This window comes from Apodemus sylvaticus, chromosome 3, assembly GCF_947179515.1.
Source record: "Apodemus sylvaticus chromosome 3, mApoSyl1.1, whole genome shotgun sequence".
NCBI classification, from domain to species: Eukaryota; Metazoa; Chordata; class Mammalia; order Rodentia; family Muridae; genus Apodemus; species Apodemus sylvaticus.
In genome coordinates this window covers 129,737,589-129,757,885 of record NC_067474.1, presented here as the reverse complement: position 1 = coordinate 129,757,885, position 20,297 = coordinate 129,737,589, and the positions used below count along the sequence as shown (strand labels likewise).

At 47.4% G+C, this 20,297-nt stretch overlaps 1 protein-coding gene across 7 annotated transcripts in view; it reads right to left on the bottom strand.

The window, feature by feature from the left end:
• Mknk1 (MAPK interacting serine/threonine kinase 1) overlaps positions 1–20,297 on the bottom strand; it is a 39,383-nt gene that overhangs the window by 5,969 nt on the left and 13,117 nt on the right. For 6 of the 7 annotated variants that reach the window (XM_052177039.1, XM_052177043.1, XM_052177044.1 and 3 more), the window contains 8 exons: positions 18,532–18,632; positions 16,436–16,537; positions 13,324–13,421; positions 10,361–10,440; positions 8,805–8,878; positions 6,846–6,950; positions 3,158–3,213; positions 63–158 (listed from right to left, as the gene is read on the bottom strand). In XM_052177039.1, coding sequence (XP_052032999.1) covers positions 63–158; positions 3,158–3,213; positions 6,846–6,950; positions 8,805–8,878; positions 10,361–10,440; positions 13,324–13,421; positions 16,436–16,537; positions 18,532–18,547 — 627 coding nt within the window. In that variant the 5' untranslated portion in view covers positions 18,548–18,632. The remainder of the gene's footprint in view (positions 1–62; positions 159–3,157; positions 3,214–6,845; positions 6,951–8,804; positions 8,879–10,360; positions 10,441–13,323; positions 13,422–16,435; positions 16,538–18,531; positions 18,633–20,297) is intronic. The other variant, XM_052177042.1, reaches the window with a different exon arrangement.

The window sequence follows — 20,297 nt, the reverse complement described above, 5'->3', positions numbered from 1 at the left end:
TCACAGATTCAAATGTCCCACACACACAGCAGCAGGGGCACAGGCTACGAGGCCATACGTACTGGAGTGGTCAGCTCTGGTGTGGTTATGGGAGTGCAGGAGTTGTTCAATTTTACCCCACTGCCCAAGTCAAAGTCACAAATTTTCACCGGAGACACCTGCAAAAGAAGACAGGACCTGTCATAAGAAACTGGAGGCCATTGGGACAGCAGCATGACAGAGGCTTGGTTGTCAATAACAGCTGCTCTCTCTACCAGGCCATATTTCCTGTCCTTGGGTTAGTAAGGCACCTGAGGACTGACTCTCCTTCTCCCCTACACTCTTTTATTTCCTAAAGGAGAGGGGCTGAACTAGATGGTGTTAAGATTGCTGTGACCTAGTTGGGTGGTGGTGGCACAGTCCTTTAATCTCAGCACTGGGGAGGCAGAGGCAGGTGGATCTCTGAGTTTGAGGCCAGTCTGATATACAGAGTGAGTTCCAGAATAGCCAGCAGACCTGACCTCAAACTCTAAGAGATCCACCTGCTTGTTTCCTGAGTGCTGAAATTAAAGGCATGTCACCACACCCCCTGTTTTAACAATTCTTAAATGTACAACCTAGTGTCATCAATAATATGTACCATTACCACCACCAGTTTTGAAAATTCTTCCACCCGGCTAAGTGGGGAGTGAACTCTCGTAAGTACTGCCCATTTCTGACCCGCAGCTCAGAACAGCAACCGACTTCTGCCTTGATTGATTAGCCTGCTGTAGATGGTTCGTGTACGTGGGGCGTGCACCCTATACGCAATGTAGCTCCCTTCACTCAGCTCCAGTGTTTCCACTGTTGCCGTTTTGGGCAGTGCTGGGGTGGAACCCCAGGTCTTGCATGCTAGGCCGGTAGTCTAGCTGTGTGTCTCCATGTTATAGCAGGTGTCAGAACTTCATTCTGTTTAGGGTTGAGCAATATTCCATCGTATACAGAGATCACATTTTATTTATCCATTTTGTTGATGGACACAGTGGCTACTAAGAATAATGTTAAAGAGATTAGCACACAATACCTATTCCAATTTCTCTTATCAGTTTTGGGCACATCTGTAGGAGAACTGCTGTTTCTACACTTAGCCTTTGGAGGACCTGCCAAACCATTTCCCACATTTCACAGCAATGTATGAAGGATTCCAACTTACCTACATCTTCCCCATCAAGAATTGTTTTCCACTAAAAAAAAAAAAAAAAAAAAAAAAAAAAAAAAATCTAGCCAGCCTAGTAGGTGTTTTAGTGGCCACTGTGATCTGCCGCTTGGTGATAACTTATGGCACAGATATGTTTTCTGGTGCTTGTCTGCCACCTGCAAGTCTCTGAGGAGAGTCCATCCAGGCCCTTTGACCATTGCTGTTCTGTGGTCGAGTCCCTCGTCCCCCTCCCCCCAACTCCACCCCCTCAGCGAGACAGGGTTTCTCTGTGTAGCCCTGGCTGTCCTGGAACTCATTCTGTAGACCAGGCTGTCCTGGAACTTAGAAATCCGCCTGCCTCTGCCTCCCAAGTGCTGGGATTAAAGGCGTGCGCCACCACCGCCCAGCATATTAAGAGGCCCTTATAGATTTTGAACATTAAACCCTGATCAGATATATGACTTTCAGATATTTCTTCCCATTATTCAAGTTGGCTTTTCAGTTTCTTTATAATGCCTTTTGGCATTCAGCTTCTCTTAAAATTTAGTTTTTTTCAACCATAAAAAGGGGGCAATAAGCATGCACCATGGAGAACAGATGAGAGAGAGGATCTGAAGCACTGTAAGTCAGAGGCAGCCCTGGGAGCTCTAAGCACCCGCAGGGCTCCAGGGCCTGCTCTAGAACCATGGTGTCTGCCAGGCCTTTCCACTCGCCATGGAAGTGTCTGTCTGTTTTTGTTTTTTGTTTTTTGTTTTTTTTTAAAAAAAAAAAACCTCTCTAAGTGTCAGTTTCTTTATCTATAAAATGACGATAATAGTAATGTCTATCTTAAGATGTTTTATACATATTAAATAAACATAAATGCCTGGCACAATATGAATATTTGAAATGTTAACTATAATTATTATTAATGATTATAATAATGATACATTATGAAGGATAAGATGTCACAATCACAAAAGTCTTTGTTTTTGATTTTTGAGACAGGTTCTGTGTATCCTTGGCTGTCCTGGAACTCACTCTGTAGCCAGGCTGGCCTCAAACTCAGAGATCCGCCTGCTGGGATTAAGGATGTGCATTACCTTGACCAGCAGAAGTCCCAAGTTTTACTTGAGCCAGTACATTAGCACCCACAAAGAACTGTGTGTGGTGGACCAGCTCGCACGTTCACTTCTGGCTGTTCTTAGCTGTGAGCTAAAGCTTCCGCACTGAGACACATTGTTCTTGCATTAGTACATGCATGTATACACATGGAGCTGTGAATGTGAGCTACTGGTATTTTCAACCTCTTCTAACACAGCATTTGTTAAATTCATACACTCTATAGAAATGCAAACACTTCCATTTGTAATGTTAATGTTAACAGGGAGCATTGTTAAACAGAAGCATTAGTGTTTTACTATTAATGAGCACCTTTGGAGATAGAAACAGAAACAAACTCTTACCAAGAACTTGCTTCCTAATTATTACTTCTAATAGTGGACACCATCTGGCATAATACCATACCACAGTTAGCATTTATGGACAGAGACATAGCCATATAAAAGAACATATTTCAGTTGTCTCTGACTCACACCAACTACCCTGAAGCACTGTGACAGAAAATATTAATGCTGTTCATGGCTCACATATTTTACAAGCTTGTAGACTGAAGCCAATCAAACAGACGATATGATCGAAAAGGCACAAGGACTAACTACCTGGAATTTTTTGGGGGGTTGGGTAGGGTGACATGGGAGTCATTTCAGACAAGATCTTACTCTGTAGCCAAGGTTGGCTTTAACTCATGGTGACCCACCTGTTTCAGCCTCAGGAGGGCTTGGATCACAGGTGTGAGTTGCCACATCTGGCTGGAATGTGGGGACATTACATATTAGGTACAACGTTTTCCTGTGTTCACACTAAGCTGCTCTTGGTACTTGGCCAGGGGAACGTCTGACTTCCTGCACGGAGGCAGGGAGGCATTTCTGACTGACATGAACCCAACCAGGCCCCAAGTACCTTTTCTGGAGATTCACACAGTATGTTTTCTGGCTTCAGATCCCGGTGAGCGATGCCTGGAGTGACAAACAGCAAAGAAAGGGTTAACATATGCACATAATTATCGAACATTCCACACACAATTAATTTTTTCCAAATGCTGTTGTTCGCAGATTAATTCCCAATTATGGTACATTAAAAAACCAACGAGCTGCAGGAGGCAGCAGGAACCAGAGTCACACCGGAAGCACAGTGGATTCTGCAAAGTTCTTTTGAAGTAGAGGCTTTAGAAGTCTGGCAGGGATAAGAAGCGCTAAATGACTGCCAGGCAGCCTCCTTTCAGCACCGTAGAGACAACCGAGGATTCTTACTGTGCCACCTGACATAAAGCAAGGCAGACAGCCCTGCAAAAGGCAAGGCTCGGGACGGCGATGCAGAAATAATGAGTGGCTTGTTTGAGAGCATCTTGGGGACCAGGGCGGCCCTCCCTCATTTCTTCTTGTGTAACTGATTTTAGAAGAAGGTCCTCCGGTGTGACTCCTGGAATGCACTGAGGACCAAGTGTTGCTCTGCAGTTCTCCCAAGGCTTCTCAGTTCCCCCTTACCTGCTCCACCCCACGTGCGCGCTTGGCTGCCCTGCCTGCAGCAAAGTTTTGATGGAGCACACAGCTCTTCAGAGGAGACACCCCAGTGTCTGGACCACACCTACAGAGTCCTGCAGACAGCAGCTGACCCACGGGGGTGTTAAATTTTGCTGAAATGGCCAAGACAGCACCTGGGGTTAAAACCATCTTCTAACCATAGAAAGGGGGCCCTCCATCCACACAGCACACACAGCACTGCCTGAGAGACTGAACATGCTGCTTCGCAGGCCTGGGGAGCAGTGAAGACACAGAGTTTGGGGAAAGGGGACTTGCCACATCCGAACTCCCTGGGCCGGCTTCTCAGGCAGCCCTCCAGGTCTCTATTAACAGGCCCAGCCTTCTGAAGTTACTTCACTAGAGAAGAAATGGCTGAGCTCCAGCAAGCTCGGTAACTTCATCAGTCACCTAATTGAATGAGAACCCAGAGCCACTCAGCCCGGCCTGCACAAATGGAGGCAGGCCACTGCTCGACGCACTAAAAGTGAAGGATATTTTCCATTACGGCAAGTGCTCCCACAGATGATCACAGGCCGCACACAGAGCCTTAACTCCAAATAGGTGCCCGTGGCCCATCTGTGCCTCGGCCTGGGAACTCAGGGAACCAGGCTGTAATAAAGGGCCTGCCTGAGCGAGTGCTCCAGCCATCCAGCCGCTCTGGGTCATTTCCCAGAGGTTAAGCTGCAGTGTGTCCAGTATTTAAAAGTAGGAAACTTGTTTTGAGGCTGACCCATTCTTGCCCAATTCATCTTCCCGGCATGAAGTTATTTAGAAAACAACCACGTTCACCTGGAAATCGTTTTTCATCCTCTCCAACTTCTAGTCACATGAGCAGAGGGCCAGCTAGATGGTAACAAGCACTTCAGAACTTCTAAGACACCATTGGCCTCTGGTCCCTTTAGTGCATTTTTTGTAAATAAATAAATAAATAAATAAAAAATAAAACTGCCTTTACCCCTCCTCCAAGGTATGGCTCCTGTGCAAAGCGTGACCCAGTTTTGCAATCTACAGAGGCAGCTTGGGGAGTAGTTGTAAATCTTTGTCAGGCAGGTGTTCCCTGCATACACCCCAGCTTTCAGAGACAGACCGCTTCCATTCATCATGCTGTGCAAAGCATAGACACCCCCTGCTAGGAATTTTCAGCTCAGGTGCAAAGTCCAGGCCTCAGCACGGACAACAACGTTGTTTGCAGCAACAACGGCAGTTTGCAGATCACTTCCAGCCACCGAGGAACCAGAAGGAGTTGACGAACCCGGCTGGCTGCTCACCTGCCGCACCTGGCTATGCTAGACGCCTGACACGGAGCGGGATCCGTGGACGGATCCGAGCACTCACAGCTGTGCACGAAGTAGAGCTAACAAATTATTTGTTCCACCTCTATTTCCCCACCCAAACCAGGAAGAATGCTTTTCTTCAAGGAAAGCAATTTAGAAGTTAAAACTCTTTGTGCCTAGTGAGAGAGGATAGAGGCCCCACCACCACTATATGTGTGTGTGTGTGTGTGATACATATAATAAATGTATATGTATAAATATGAACATATATAATAAAGGCTCTAAGCCTTTACTTGAATTTGTATATGTAGCTGTGTGAATCTTCTGTATGTACTGTGTATATATACATACACATGACAAGAACTGTGCACAATTACCCCATCACTATACATGGGTATAGTTCCTGACATGTATACACACATACGCCCACAGACATACAAAAGATAAAGTCAACTACATAAATGAATAATTCACCTAATACATAACAAGGGTAATGTGTTAACTACCATGGAGGACTGTCATCTCTCTTAATCATTACCATAATGACACAGGAACTGAATTACCATAATTGCCACTGAAGGAACACAAGAGGGTAACTCAGTTTTCTGTGGCATTAAAACATGTATGTAATAATAGCCCAACAGACTTATCGACATACAAAAAGATTTAATTCATTACAGATGTTCTTAAACTATCCGATAAGGAAGACTACCTAATCCTACCAGGCCAATGTGGAGGAGATGTAGGCAATAGGCTCTTAAAGAGGAAACGGAATGATGCTAAAGTGCTCCGTGGGAATGGGCCATTCATTTACGAGTTTTACAGCATTTGTAAGGAAAAGGAGGGGCTGTGGAGATGGCTTGATGGCTGAGACTGTTAATCGTCCTTCCAGAGGACACACACACATCCTCCCAGCACCCACCTCAGGCAGCTCATAACCACCCGTAGGCCGAGCTCCAGGGGACCTGGCGTTTCTGGCCTCCTTGGGTGTCCCCCTTGCACATGTCTGCTACTCTGTGGATTCTTCTTCTTCGAATCTTTTATTCCCCCTTTACCCCCATCACTAAGAACGAGAGAAAGAGGGATGAGGGGGAGATGTCGGAATTCTTTCTTCTTTGAGCACAACTAGTAACAAACCACAGCCAACCCCCTGGGATGGCGGACAGCTTATTGGGGTTCTAGCATTTATATACCCTCTAAAAGGTTCACAGGATTTCAAATGTCACACAGTCGCAGAAACTATATACAGCTGGCAAAACCATACCCCTGCTAGAGTATGAGGCAAATCATAGTCAGCTGCTGTAGACAATCTGAAGCCACTCCACATCCCCACACCTGGGATTAGGACAAAAGCATATCTTATAATATTTGTGTTTTTTATAGAAACCCAAAATTCCAGAATTCTCAAAATGTCATTTATTACACCACACAGACTCACACATGCACCATTAAAAATCAACTGAATTTTAAAAAAGAAGAGAAACATCACCTACATAGAACCACAGCGCAGAGACCACACGTGCTTTGGGCACTGTGAATCCAGTGTTTTTGCCCCTTCTTTTGCCTGTACCTCTATCTTGCCACTCTATCACCCCCTACCTTCCACGGTGAAGCCTTGGAGTCACACATCTCCTCTCCCTTTCTAGGTGGACAAGTTTGAATCGTGAGGTGCCTGCCAGCTGTGCCACCTCTTGGATAGGTTCCCTGCCAGGACTGTGTCCTCTACCTCGGTACCCAGAGGGGGGTTGGCCCAACCTGCCCAACCTGGCCACGCAAAGCAAAGGCTTGGCTCACCTTTAGTGTGCAGGAAGTCGAGGGCGGTGGCGACATCCCGCACCACTCTGCTGGCTTCAAGCTCATTGAAATGCTTCCGCTTCTGGATGTGTGCTAGGATGGAGCCTGGGGGCAGAGGGACACGAAGGAGTGGCTTTGTAGGTTCTGGTAAACATAACTTCTTTAAGGACAAGTTTGTGATAGAGACACAGGCTTAGCCATTGATTAATGTCAAGCACCAACTGTGGTGCTGGGTGCAGCGGGACCAGCATAATTCTGCTGAACCAGACTGCTACCTTCTATGCCTGTCTATGAGGCATCCAGATGCAGAAGAATTACATACAAGGCAAAAAGATACTAATGCCATTGGAGCTGCTCTGGCTTCTGAAATCAAAAGGAACTAAAGGAGAAAACACACAGGGCTGTGGGGCTTATAGACATTTCCCCCCTTCTTCTGAACTCTGATACACAGACTGGCCTCCAGTGGAAATTCCCCACACTCCTTGTGTAAGCAAAGCCTCCGAGTGGGGAACCAGAAAAGACAGGACTGCTTTTCCTCCTAAACCTTCTCCTTCACATGGCATTATTAATTTTGTTGGCAATGATTACCATTTACTGAGTGTCTACTATGTGCCCCAAACTGTTCAATCCTCTTTAAATATATTATCTCAACACAAATGCACAAGATGAGCAGAACAGCTATGCCCATTTTACAAATGGGCAATTTTATGTCAAAAAAATGGTTAAGCAACTTGTTTAAACTCACACACAATGGTGTAGTCATGACTTTTGCCCAGAGATCCAGCCTCAGAGCTTGTGCACACTTCCTTTCCACAGGCAGGACTGAGGTGCAACCTCTGAGGGGTGGATAGTCCTGAGCTCCCCACCCACCTCCCCTGCATCCCATGCTCTGGCCTCACTAGAGCTGCCCCTTAAGCCATATGGCTACAGAGGATCCTGTTGCGTCTGGCATTCTTAGCATGTAATTCACAGCCTATATACTCACTATTGGAAGCCAGTATTGGGTTTCCACTGGGCTGAAGGTCCTAAAAATCGGCCCTAAAAATGACCCATGTTTATTTATTATGGTTTTTGCTTTGCTGTTTGTCTGTTACTTATAAATTTAAAAAGCAAGGCAGGAAAAAATATTTCACACACTTCTCAGGTATCCCTAAGCACAGTCCGTTGCTTTGAAAGTACCAACAGCCAGGACTTACTGATCCCTTCGTGCCTAGCAGCCGGGTGCTAAGTGTTTCTTCTCAATAAGTCTCATTCAGTCTCCACAGCAGCCCTCTGAGGCAGGTGCTACCAAGAGCTCTATTTTACAGATGAGAATACTGTTGATGTTTCCAAGGTCATGGAGGCTGGCTGGTGAGTGACTTCTGCTTAGCTTTGTTATTTCTGTGTAGCCTTCCCCAGCCCCACACATTCCTGTAGCCTTCATTCATCTTGCAAATGTGCCCTTCCCCTGGGTACGCAGAGGGGAGGGCATGTGTCACCCCAGTGACAGCAGTGTGGTGGCAGGAGGGGCATCTTCCTTCTACCTGAAGGGTGGCATGTTCTTGTTCTCCCCTGCATCCCGAGTCTGTGTTCCAAACAATGGGGCCCTCCTCTCCTCTCCTCAGCCTTTCTAGACTTCACAGTGTAAGCCATGGCTTCCACTTCATAATTAATTTAGTTAAATAGTGAATGTGTCAAAACAGGGGATTGATAAATTGATCACTAACAGTATCTATATGGGACTCCTATTATAATGAAAAGGCATTTATAGACTATCCACACAGGTGACATTCTGAGCGCTGCAAAATGCTAATTATCATCCTTCCCTCCGGCCTCCCTTCTCCCAAACCAAGGGCAGGTTTTAAGTCCTTCATCCTTTTTATTAGCTTGACTCATTTTAGAAGTCTCTGGGATTCATGATGGATGATCACCACCCTGGGTCTTAATCCAAAGTCCAAACACATACTCAACAAGATATACCTCCTTGCAATTTCTCAAAGACCAAGTAAAACCGTGTGTCATCTTCAAAGAATTCAATCAGCTCCAAAATGTTCCTTAAATAGAGAAAAGGGGGGAGCATTATATGCTAAAGTCCACTCATAAATATCCAATGGACAAATATACAGTGGCTGTAGTGGGCAGAAAGCAACTTGAAATCAGAATGCTTATTAAAGACTCATGTTTGAGAAGCAGCCAAGGGTGTTAGCAAGATTCAGGTCACCTTATCTTTCCATAATGTTTAGTCTCTGGTGTTTTCACCAAGTCTGGGCTGTCAAACCCCAACCCTAAAACCCACTAGGTAGAGTTATAAAAAGTCCTGGTCACATTAAACTGAATAAAATCTGCAGCCGACTGGAAGCAATTGCGGCTAATAACACTGAATAGTAGGTGTGTGTCCTGGAGGCAAGCAGCAAATAATTACTTGCCCTCCCTCTTGCCCATAAATCATGGGGCAGTATTTACATTGCCTGGAGAAAATGGAAACATCTGTCAAATAGACTTGGGGCCTAACGTGGGCACCGCTAGACCCTAACTGCTAAGCGCTGCTTAATGAAACCGCAGCGTTCCTGGCCGCTGTAGCACTTGTGGCCTTCCCCGGTGAGCACTCTCTGTCTGCCAGAGTCTTGCAGCGCTCTGCCAACAAGGTCGTCTTGTAACTCAGTGGGGAAGCCACCGGCTTGGATATTGGAGGTGTTGGGGGCTTTTTTCCTTTGGAAGAAGGAAATAAACCTAGCAGAGTCTCTAATGCTGAGCTAAGAAGCTGCAGGGCTGAAAATAAAAATCTGTGCCTCATAAAAAAATGCTGACCACTTGGGGAGATACCAGGCTTTTACTAGTGTGAAGGCGTCCGAATAAGATGGCCAAAATGGCCTAATTTGAAAGAAGATTGTAGAGGCAGTGCCTGGAGTTAAATCAACAGCGGCCCCCTTCCTCCAAGCTTAATGACAAAGCCATCAATACCAGGCCACTGGCTCCCTGCTGACCCTGCCAAGGAAGTGGGGGACGGACAAATCTTGGAGGTGACCCTGATTTAAAGCCACTGTGGGAGGACCACTCATTTGGAGCCGTGTAACACGGGGCTAAAGGTTACTGTGGCCCAGTTATCAAGCAAAGACTGCTTGTCCCACCTTCAGCACTGTAATGGCATCGTAGGCTGGAACAGGAAATAGCAGGAGCAGTCCAGCAGTCCTCTACCTTGTGTCTGCGTTAGAGCGGCCCTAAAGATTGCTCCCAGGCAGCGCTGCTGGCCCATCTTCCACAGGCACTGGGAGAAAACAAAACCCCATTTCTTCCTCAGAGAGACACTGATTAGGAGCGCTCATTCCTCTACCTTATAGACTACTGTCATTTACCGTATTTCAACCAAGAGAAGATGGTATTTTGGGGGCTACTGATATCCCTCCTCCCCTTGAAAGCTGGAAGGAGCTACATGCAGTTGTGGAAAAGCAGTAATGTGTTTGAATCGGGGTTGGTAAGAAGGAATCCCTTCCGTGGCCAAGTGTTCCTCAGGGAAGCAGCCACTGCATAATACCCACCTGTTCCCTTGGCACTGATACAGTGTCTCCACCTCACGGAATACTCGACTTCGATTGTGCCCTGCTTGCTTCTCAATGATCTGTGGGGAGAACGAAAGCTGTCAGGTACACTACCTCACCTCAAGACAGATCCCCAGCCAGAGTCCCTGAGAGAAGGCAAGGTTAGACATGGAGCAGCAGGAGTCCAGAGTAGGCCTCTGTGACATGGGAGCAGGACACCAGCCCTAGGGTTTCCATGTAGGTGTGTCTGGCTACACACAACATCTGGGGAGCTTATGAAGCTGCTGCTCTTGGCTACACCTGGGATAATGGAGCAACCAGTGAGATAGAGCAAGTTCTACTGACTTTCCCCCCCAAAGGGCGTATATTTTTGACTTTCTTGAAATGGAGCAAGGGCAACAATGAGGGAGGGCAGGGTAGAGAGGCGGCGAAGACTCTCCTCAGATGCCACTCAGCAACTCCCACAGAGAGAAGAGAATCCCTCCTCTTCTGATACCCTTACTCTCTGACAGGCTCTGTGTATGTAATTTAGATATTCTGTCTTGGTTAACCCTGACAGCACTGTCTAAAAAGCGAGGAAGGTGTGTCTTCTGTCCATTCCCGGTCCTCTCTAGCCGACACCTGCTCCAAGCCTGGACAGCTTCCTTCAGCACCGCGAGGCTCCACTCCACCCACACTGTGGGCAGTGTGCCACTTCAGTCCGTCTCCACGGGAGCTGCTGGCAAGCGTTGAATTCAGGAACACCTGAGCCTGTGCAGCAGAGGTTTGCACTGTGCCTTGCCGACTCTGCAAAGCCCTCTGGAGCCATCCAGAGCCCTGGAGCACTGTAAACAGAGCCTGCAGGCAAGCCTTCTTGCAGAGCTAGTTGTACCTCACAGCTTAGAAGGGAACATCCTGCCCCTTCCTTCTAGATGCTTGGCACAATACATCAAAAGATTTTAATATGCGGTAGCACAAACATGTGTATCCAACTGTAACTTGAAGGTTAGTCATCCCTGCTAGGAAATCACCCTGGACCCATATTTTGAACAATCAGTACGGAGTGGTGCTGGGGAACAGAAACTATTTGACCCTGACTATTTGACTCTATTCAGATGCATTCATCTAACAGGGATGGTCAAAGAAGCAACTTTCCAGCGGGCAGGCTCTCCAGGAACAGCTGACTTCTCTCTGAGGAGATAACTAATGGGTTCTGATCACTAGCCAGAGAGCAAAAGCATGGATAACTACTTTGAGTTTGAGGCAGTGTGGATCAGATTACTGGACCATTCCACCCCAGCTCTGCGATCACAGGGTGGATGCTTAGCTGAAGCAGCAGCAAACCGTGTCTTGTCATTCTGGGAGATCTAGCTTGTCTCTAGGTTGTCCAAAGCTTCCAGATCCAAAACATGGGTCAGATGGCCATGCTTTCTTTCTGTGACTCACCCTGGAAGAAAAAGACCTCTTGTCCATCCCTCTGTCCATCTATATCTGTTTTTTGAGACAGTCTCTCTTTCTCTCTCTCTAGCTCTAACTGGCTTAGAGTTCACTATGTAGACCAGGATGGTCTGAAACTCATAGAGATTTTGCTCGTCTTAGCCTCCCAAGTGCTGAGAGGAAAGGTGTGTGCCACCACAATGGGCTCCATTCAAGTTAACATTTATGTGTGTGTACTTTAAATCACTTTTAGGCATATAAAACTTCTTTTTAATTTATAATAATTTGTTTGCAAAAAGGAATGAAAGTAGGTCTTTTGTTCTGTGTGGAATGACACTCCAGCTGGAAGGCTTAGTGGAAGTGTTTTTCATAGTCACAGCCCACAGCTGGGATGGAGGGCTTGGCCGGAAGGGGTGTTTCTCCGGATCCAGTTCAGCAGGGCTTCCCTGAGGGAGGCACTGCATAGACCTGATAGCTCAGCCGGCTGATCTGAAGAAAGCTTACTTAACCCATGTGCCTCCCCAGGTCAGAAAGACTGCCACAGAGCTCAGTGGTCCTCACACAGTGGGTCTCAGAATCACTGGGGCACCTTGGCAAAGACATGGCTTCAGGCTCTCTCCTACACCGAGAAACTTGTCTCTGTGCTGTTGTCTCACTGGCTGACCACTGCTGTTCAAATCTGCCCTTCACCAGCATTTTCAAACTGTACTGAGGCTCATACTCGCCTGGATGCCACATGCACAGTCCTGGGCCAGGCCTACTTTTTAGGGTAGTAGAAGTAGATCCAGTTTATTTCTTACACTCTCCAGGGGATGCTGGTGCTGCTGCTCAGGGACCCTACTTTGAAAACCACACCTCTGCCTCCATCCCTTCAGTAGCCAAAGAATTCAAAAGTGAGACTTGCCAGAGTCACGCAGCTAACTAAAGGCAGCACTGAAGCAGACCCACGGCTCCCGTCCCAAAGCCCAGTGCTCAGCAGATGCAGGTTTTAGTCCCTGCATCCTGATATTGTTCATCGCTTGTACTTTGTGGTTTATAAAGTGCGTCCACCAGTTCACCTTCATTTCTGCCTTCATAGCCCCTTCACCAAACTCACTGCCATTTAGATACAGGAACCAGAGCTTAAGGAGGTTCAGTGATTTATCCAAAGTCATATAAGTTTCTTAAAACAGATTTAGGCAGAGCTTCTACTTCCGAGGCTGATGATGCTTACTGGAGTACGCAGAAAGAGCCTACTCTGTGCCAGACGCTGATGGTGGTACATTGCACATATTAATTTAATCCTCACAATCCTATGTACGTTCTATTATTTATACCCGTTTTACAGATGGGAAGACTGAAGGACAGAAGGGCCGACTAACTCGTTCAAGGTTACGAAGCAGATAAGTAGAAAAGCCCAGATCTGAGCCCAGTGAATGCAGCTTTGCTCCCTGCACCAGCCTTTCTTTCTGAGCTGCCATGCTGCGTAACACACACTCTATTTGGTTTGGGACAAGCTAGGGATGACAACTTACAAGGTAGAGATGGGAACCCAGTGGGACACTCACTTTGACCGCATACTCTTTGCCACTCTGCAAGCTCACGGCACCCTGGACTTTGGCATAGGCTCCTTCTCCCAGCAGTTCCGAGGTCAGCTGGTACACATCTAGAGAGGAAACGGGAGAAGAAGAATCAGATGAGTCACCCCACCGCAAGCCATGATGGGGAGGGTACTGTCACTCAGCACCAGGCCTGCTCCCCCAGGCAGAAGAGACCATGGCGACTCTGCAGCCTCAGTGACAAGGACCTCCCAGCTCTCCCAGATAGCACCTGACTCTCAACAAGATTCAGCTGACACCTGTTCCTCATATTCACTTCTGTCCTTCAGCACCTGCGTTCTGGACATCTACTGTGTCGGGTACCACAACAGGGACACAGAAAGGAACGGAATCTAGTCCCTCCTCTCTGGGGGTTGAGTTCAGTAGGAAAGACAAAACACTCTAGTAACCCTGTGAGTACCAGTGAGAGCACAGCACGCACACAGCAGGCCAGGGTAACCCAGGCCCTGGTGAGTATCACAGCAGGTCAGCACAGCAAGGGTAAGGTGTAGGGGGAGGAGCAACCAGGGAAGGGGATGGAAAGACCCGCTGGGCAATGCAGGGGTCTTTGGAGAAGGGTATTGTCTGAGTGAACCGCATTCGTTCATCTGCTCATCTGCCAGGCACGGGGGATGCTAAGGGAATCACACAGGATTTCACACACACAAAAGTGGAGGTCAGGGGAGGAGCCCCCCACATTTCTGGAAGTCACTGCAGGGAATTAGAGGCCAAGCAGTACGGGTGAGAGTGGTCCCAGCAGGGCAGTCACAGACCCAGGCTGGAAGAGTGTTCAAACGCTTGCCCACACTTACAAATAAGAGTTCTCTGAGCCTTTCCAAAGAAAGCCGTGGCTCTACCACAACCCTTGCTGGACTGACCTTGCTCTCCTTTGCTCCCCTCCTCAGTCTTTCTCTTGAGGCAATCTAGTCTTTCAACCCACTGCCTGAGCAGAAGACTTAATGTCAGAAGATTTCATCACTCTTAGTCATGAGATATCTGTGCAGCATCAAGTAACAGGAAACGCTTGCTTTCAACAAAAGACTTGTGAAGTCTTCTAAAACTCCAGGGACTTTTGTCTCCGCCACTGCCCAACACACACACACACTACATACACACACAACACACATACTGCATACATACAGCATACATACTACACACACAGCATACATATACACATACACACACTATATACACACATAGCACACACACTATACACACAGCACAAACACCATACACACAGCACACATACACACACATAGCCATATACATATACACCCACACACACCCATACCATATCTACTATACATATACCACATACATACACTACATACACACACAGCACACACACTACACACACATACCCACACACACCATACACACACACACCATACACACACACACCACTACATACACACACACACTACATACACACACAGCACACACACTATACGCACAGCACACATGCACACACATAGCCATATACATATACACATACCCCCCCACACCCATACCACACTCACTACACACATACCACACACACACATACCACACACACACAAACACACACACACACACACACAGGAGAGATGGCTCAGCAGTTAAGAGCACTTGGTGCTCCTCCAAAGGAACTGAGTTCAGTTTCCAGCACCCATGTCAGATGGATCACAACTGCCTGTAACCCCAGCACCAGGGGAACTGATGGCTTCCACAAACACCTACATGGCATACACTCATACAGACCACACGAATACACACATACACCTAGGTAAAAAAAAATTTAAAAATCCTTTAAGAAGAGCAAACAAGTCAGATGTAGTGGTGCATGCTTTTAATTTCAGCACTTGGGAGGCAGAGGCAGGTGAATCTCCATGAGTTCAAAGCCAGCCTAGTCTACAGAGTGAGTTCTAGGACAGCCAGGGCTATAGAGGGTGATCCTGTCTCAAACAAAACAAAACAAAACAAAACAAAACAAAACAAAACAACAAGAACAAAAAACAAACCCTAAACTTCTATGCTAAGTCTTTTCTTGGTTCCATTCCAGTCTGGGCTTGCGGCTTCCAATATGAATGGTTGGCATCCTGTTGGCTACTACCTGAGGAGATTTAAATGGCATGCTTCTCTCCCAGCATGCCCTTCTGTACTGGCCCTTACATACACCAGGATGCCAGGTGGTTGGAACAAAGTATTCCTGACTCACACAGTGCTTGTTATCAGAATAGTCTACAAAACTTGTGGGATGTGTGTAAGGCTAGGAAAAGGGCCCACGAGGAAAAGCTACTTCACGTCTCACAGTGAAATAACCACATAAAGGGGTTATTTCCTAAAATGGCTGCTGATCCTTTGACCACTCAGTAGAGACACTCAGTGGTTCCTATCTTCTTGTTGAATGCCCAGAGATTACCCTGGCAACCCCCGGCTAGTGACTTGCCCCTGGTTATTCCAAATGTGTGATGATGCAACATCATGTCCCCTCGCTGCAGTGCACTCTCGAGGGGGAGGGTCAAGCACACACAGCACACACACACAGTGCAGCCTCTGCAGACCAGCACCCCTTCTGAGAAGACAGCCATGTCACTGCAGCTGTGGTCTTAGTGGCTTTGCTTCCTCTTTTCTGATTCTTCTGCCTTTCAGCCTTCCAGGAACCACGGGAAGAAGGCTCACATCTGAAGAGGAGCGGAACAAGCAAGGCTCTGAGCTCTCACAACTGAGGTGATGTCAGACCACCTCAGAGGGAGTCAGTGCTCACCCGAGAGGTTTGCCCATCTTTTTCTGGTTTTTTTTTTTTTTTTTTTTTTTTTGGATTTGGTTTTTTCAAGACAGGGTTTCTCTGTGTAGCCCTGGCTGTCCTGGAACTCACTCTGTAGACCAGGCTGGCCTCAAACTCAGAAATCTGCCTGCCTCTGCCTCCCAGAATGCTGGGATTACAGGCGTGCGCCACCACCGCCCGGCACTGCTGTCTTTTTAATCACATGGATGAGCTGGTTCTAAGGGAAGTGTCCCGGAATCTGGTCCTGTGGATATCAGAGATGCCTCTGTCCTGCGGCACTCACGTCCAGACCCATGAGTTGGCCACAGCACCAACCTTCAAACTTTCCTGGCAGAGAGTCCGTGGCCCGGGTCTTACGCTTCTTCTTCCTCCTCTTGTCACTATCCACGATGGGAAGGGGCTCGCTGCTGCCCATCTCTGGGAGACAAGAAGGAACATAAGGGAAACTGCACCATACCCATCAAAGTTTTCCCAGAAGGAGAAAAGAGAGACCCAGGAGTTTTATACTGATGGTTTTTAAATATCTGGGAGGGATATTGATTTGCTTTTGACCCAGGAGGCAAAACTAAAGGCAAAACCATTATAGGAGATCATTAACTGTGGGAAGGAACTCAGACAGGCAGCTAGATTAGGAGCAGCGACCAGAAGCCTAGCTCATTAGCACATGGATTTAGGTCGGCCACCAGCCGAACCAGAGTCTCTAAACCGAACAAGCAGGGCCCACCTGTGATCATCAGAAAGGCAGGGTCCCTGGAGCTGGGTAAGGAGGGAACAGGCATAGAACTGATGGCAAAACCAGAAGCTGAGCAATATTTCCATGACCTGCACTGGGGGCTGCGAAAGCCTGCTATAGAGTCTGCCTTATCCTGGAAGATAACAAGAGGGGCAGGGGGCCAGGCTGAGAAGAGGCCCCAATCCCTTCACCCCAGGGGCGCAGGCTGAGTGCCTCATCATCCTCTCCCTTCCTTGGTCCTTCTCTGAAAGAGTCAGGGAGGCCAGCCGCTGACAAGCCTAGGAGGCGGCTGGATGAGGCCACTTGTAAAGGCATCGTTATCTCTCCCTGGCAGGCCCCTGGCTCCCATGCTGGCAGACACAGACACAGGACATCTTGAACAGGAAGGGTCAGGACAGAAGGAAGCAGCGAGACTGAGATGGGGAAGAGAAGAGGGGGAACGATGACAGCCGATCTCGGTTTTATTTCTAGGCCACTCTAGTGGGGCTTCCCCTGGTTAAGAGAAATCACTTATAGAACATGCCATGCCCCTGATCCAGAGTGGAGCCTTAATACTCTTTGCCTGCAGTTAGAAATAATAAGATTTCTCTGAAGTCTCTGGTCTAAATCCCCACCAGGGTGATTAAGCCTCTACATCCTCTAAAATAGAGGCACCCGAGAGCTGACGGTGGAGGATGCGAGAGACTTCTACACGAAACTTCAATGGCGGCCAATGTGGGGCTTGGTTTGTCCTGAGAAATTTCAAAATGGGTCTCTGCTCATGGAGGGGAAGGCCTTCTCCAAGGATCCGACAGAAGGTTGTTTAGTGCCACGGCCCACATGCATGCTACCCACAGAGGCAGGCACTTGGCAGCTGTTAGCAGGAAGCACACAGATTGGCACATTCAACACCAGAATCCAGGAAGCACAGCCAAGCAGCCAAGCGTCCGACAGCCCCACTTGGATACATCCCTCCTTCCATGTGAGGGGTCTGTTCACAGCAGGTTTTCAATTACACCGCAGAACAGAGAAGAAAAAACACACGGATAAAGAGAATCCATAGAGTATCTAAAAATATTACTCCTGCCAACAGCTTCAAGCACACATTCTACCTGGGGACAACAAAGTCCTACAACTCTCAAAGGATTAAATCCTGCCACTGAAGTACCCATGCTCATAAGGTAAATCACAAGAAAAAAATGCCATCTAGATGCATTTACAGGGCACTGGGAGAAATTCTTCAGAAACAAAGCACAAGGTCATTTGTCGTTGAAGGTTTAGGGGAGGGGGACAGGATGAGTTGGGACACGATTGGACTGTCCCCCTCTGGCGTGCAGTCTAGTGTCAGGCCATGTCCCAACTATTTCCTCACCAGTGCTGCTAACCCGGAGTGGAGTGAACAGATGTGGTTTCTGCTCCTTCACCCTCCCCTGGCCACACTTCGATTAGGAGCCTGTGGACAAACCAAACAGCCAACAGGCAGGCAGTGTGGAGAACAGCAGGAGAGCTGGCGGCATTGTGACTCACAGGGGACTCTCAGACATACTTACAGCTCTAGACAGAAAACCCTGTTAGCGGCAGTTTATACGTGCTCTTTACCACAGCAGGGCTGTGGAGCCTCCCGTGGAAGCAGCATACCCCTGGGCTGTGCCACGTACTCATATTAGATTTTATGGCTTCACACACAAAGACGGAGTACCTGGTCTATTCTGCATGGATCTCAGTGGAAGAAGGTGCGCCAGAAGGGACAAATGGGTTTCCTTGCAAACAGAACTTGTTGAGGGAGAGTTGTTTTTGAAACTAGGAAGGAAAAAATGCAGGGAAACAGTGAAATGAAAGAAGCGTTAACTTTCCCTGCTTTCATAGCATGAGGTACGGGGTGGGGGAGGCTGCTGGGATGAGGCAGACCACACTCTAGTTTCATCACAGAGACCGTAATTCAGTATGTCCCAGCCACTGGACAAACACATCCCCAGGGAAGCCCCACACTCATCCCACACCTGGACCTGCCTGATCCCCTAGTGTAGAAATTCTTTCTGGCCATCAAAGCCTGCTCAAAAGTCCTCACCTGTGCAGCTCCCCAGTAGCTCCAGAAGAGCTATGGTGCATGCAATCAATCACTCTGGAAGTCAGTTAGGCATGAGGCCAGGGGTGGGGGAGAGATCACTGTGTAGAGCTAGAGGCTGGAACCAAGGGTCTAGGAGAGGCTTCAGGACATCAGACATCAGACATCAAGACATCAGCATTGCCTTGATCATCCCCTGTGTCCCCACACTGTTCCTGCATCCCTATGTCTACTGTAAGTCACAGTATAGCATAGCTGAGTACCATCCATTACCTACTGCACCGAAGTGGAAATAGTATATGGTACATATGGCACATGGTACCCAGTAAATGTCCAGTGCACACTCTAAAAGACAATGTGGGTGTGCATGTATTTATCTTGCAGAAGATGTGGGGGAAAGCTGCTCTGGGCTGTGAACCCCATCAACTCTAAGACACTCCCTCTTCCAAAAGGTCTCAGACACACACGGTTCTTAACTTGTTTTCTAAAAGACCAAGACCAGTCCTCTTTTAGACTAGGTAACCTGAAAAGAAAGTGAGCAGTTGTTTTCAGTTTCCAGACAGACTGCAGTGGCCTGGAGGCCTTGTGTCAGCAGGGCTTGGGAAGCACATCTGTATACTCTGGTGGAGGTGCACATGGAATGAGGGATGCACATTTTGGACAGGGGAGGCACATGGGCCTGGGTCAGGAGAACAAAGGAGAGGTTCTAGTGCTCATTTTACCAGACGGCCTCAAGGTTGAGCATCTCTGCCTCTTAAGATCCTTAATTCCTTTACCTTCATGCATGCACATTAAAACACACGTTTCCTATCTAGTTGCCAGGTTGCTATAAGATTCCAGTGACATAATCAATATAAATGTGCTTCAAAAACTGTATTATGTGCACATAGGCATGTATATACACAATGAACATACAACAGAGTGGGAAGTCCAGGCTGAAATACAGGACCCTGTTAATATTATAATTTAAAGTGTGCCAGTGGACCATCTGGTGCCACGTTGGGTAGTTTCTATGTTCTTTTAAGTCTGTCCCATTTTTAATTTGTAGACATGCTCTATGTGATGGGATGGTTTTTATTTTCTTCTTTATTCTTTTCAGGATTTTCCAAATATATGTGACTGAAATTTATCATTTCATTTCATTGTTGTCTGAATCAAATTTTACTTAAACAAAATAAATGGGCTGGGGGTGGTGCATGGAGGTTAGGGTTGAGTGGGAGGTGTGTGTGTGTGTGTGTGTATGTGTGTGTGTGTGTGTCCATGCGTGCGCATACAAGTAGCTCAGTGGCAGAGGTCTTGGCACACTCAAGGCCTTGGTTGTGATCTTCAACAATGAGGAAGGGAAAAAAACCCTTTTATCAAATATACTTTGTAATTTATAGACATTTATTACAGTTTTT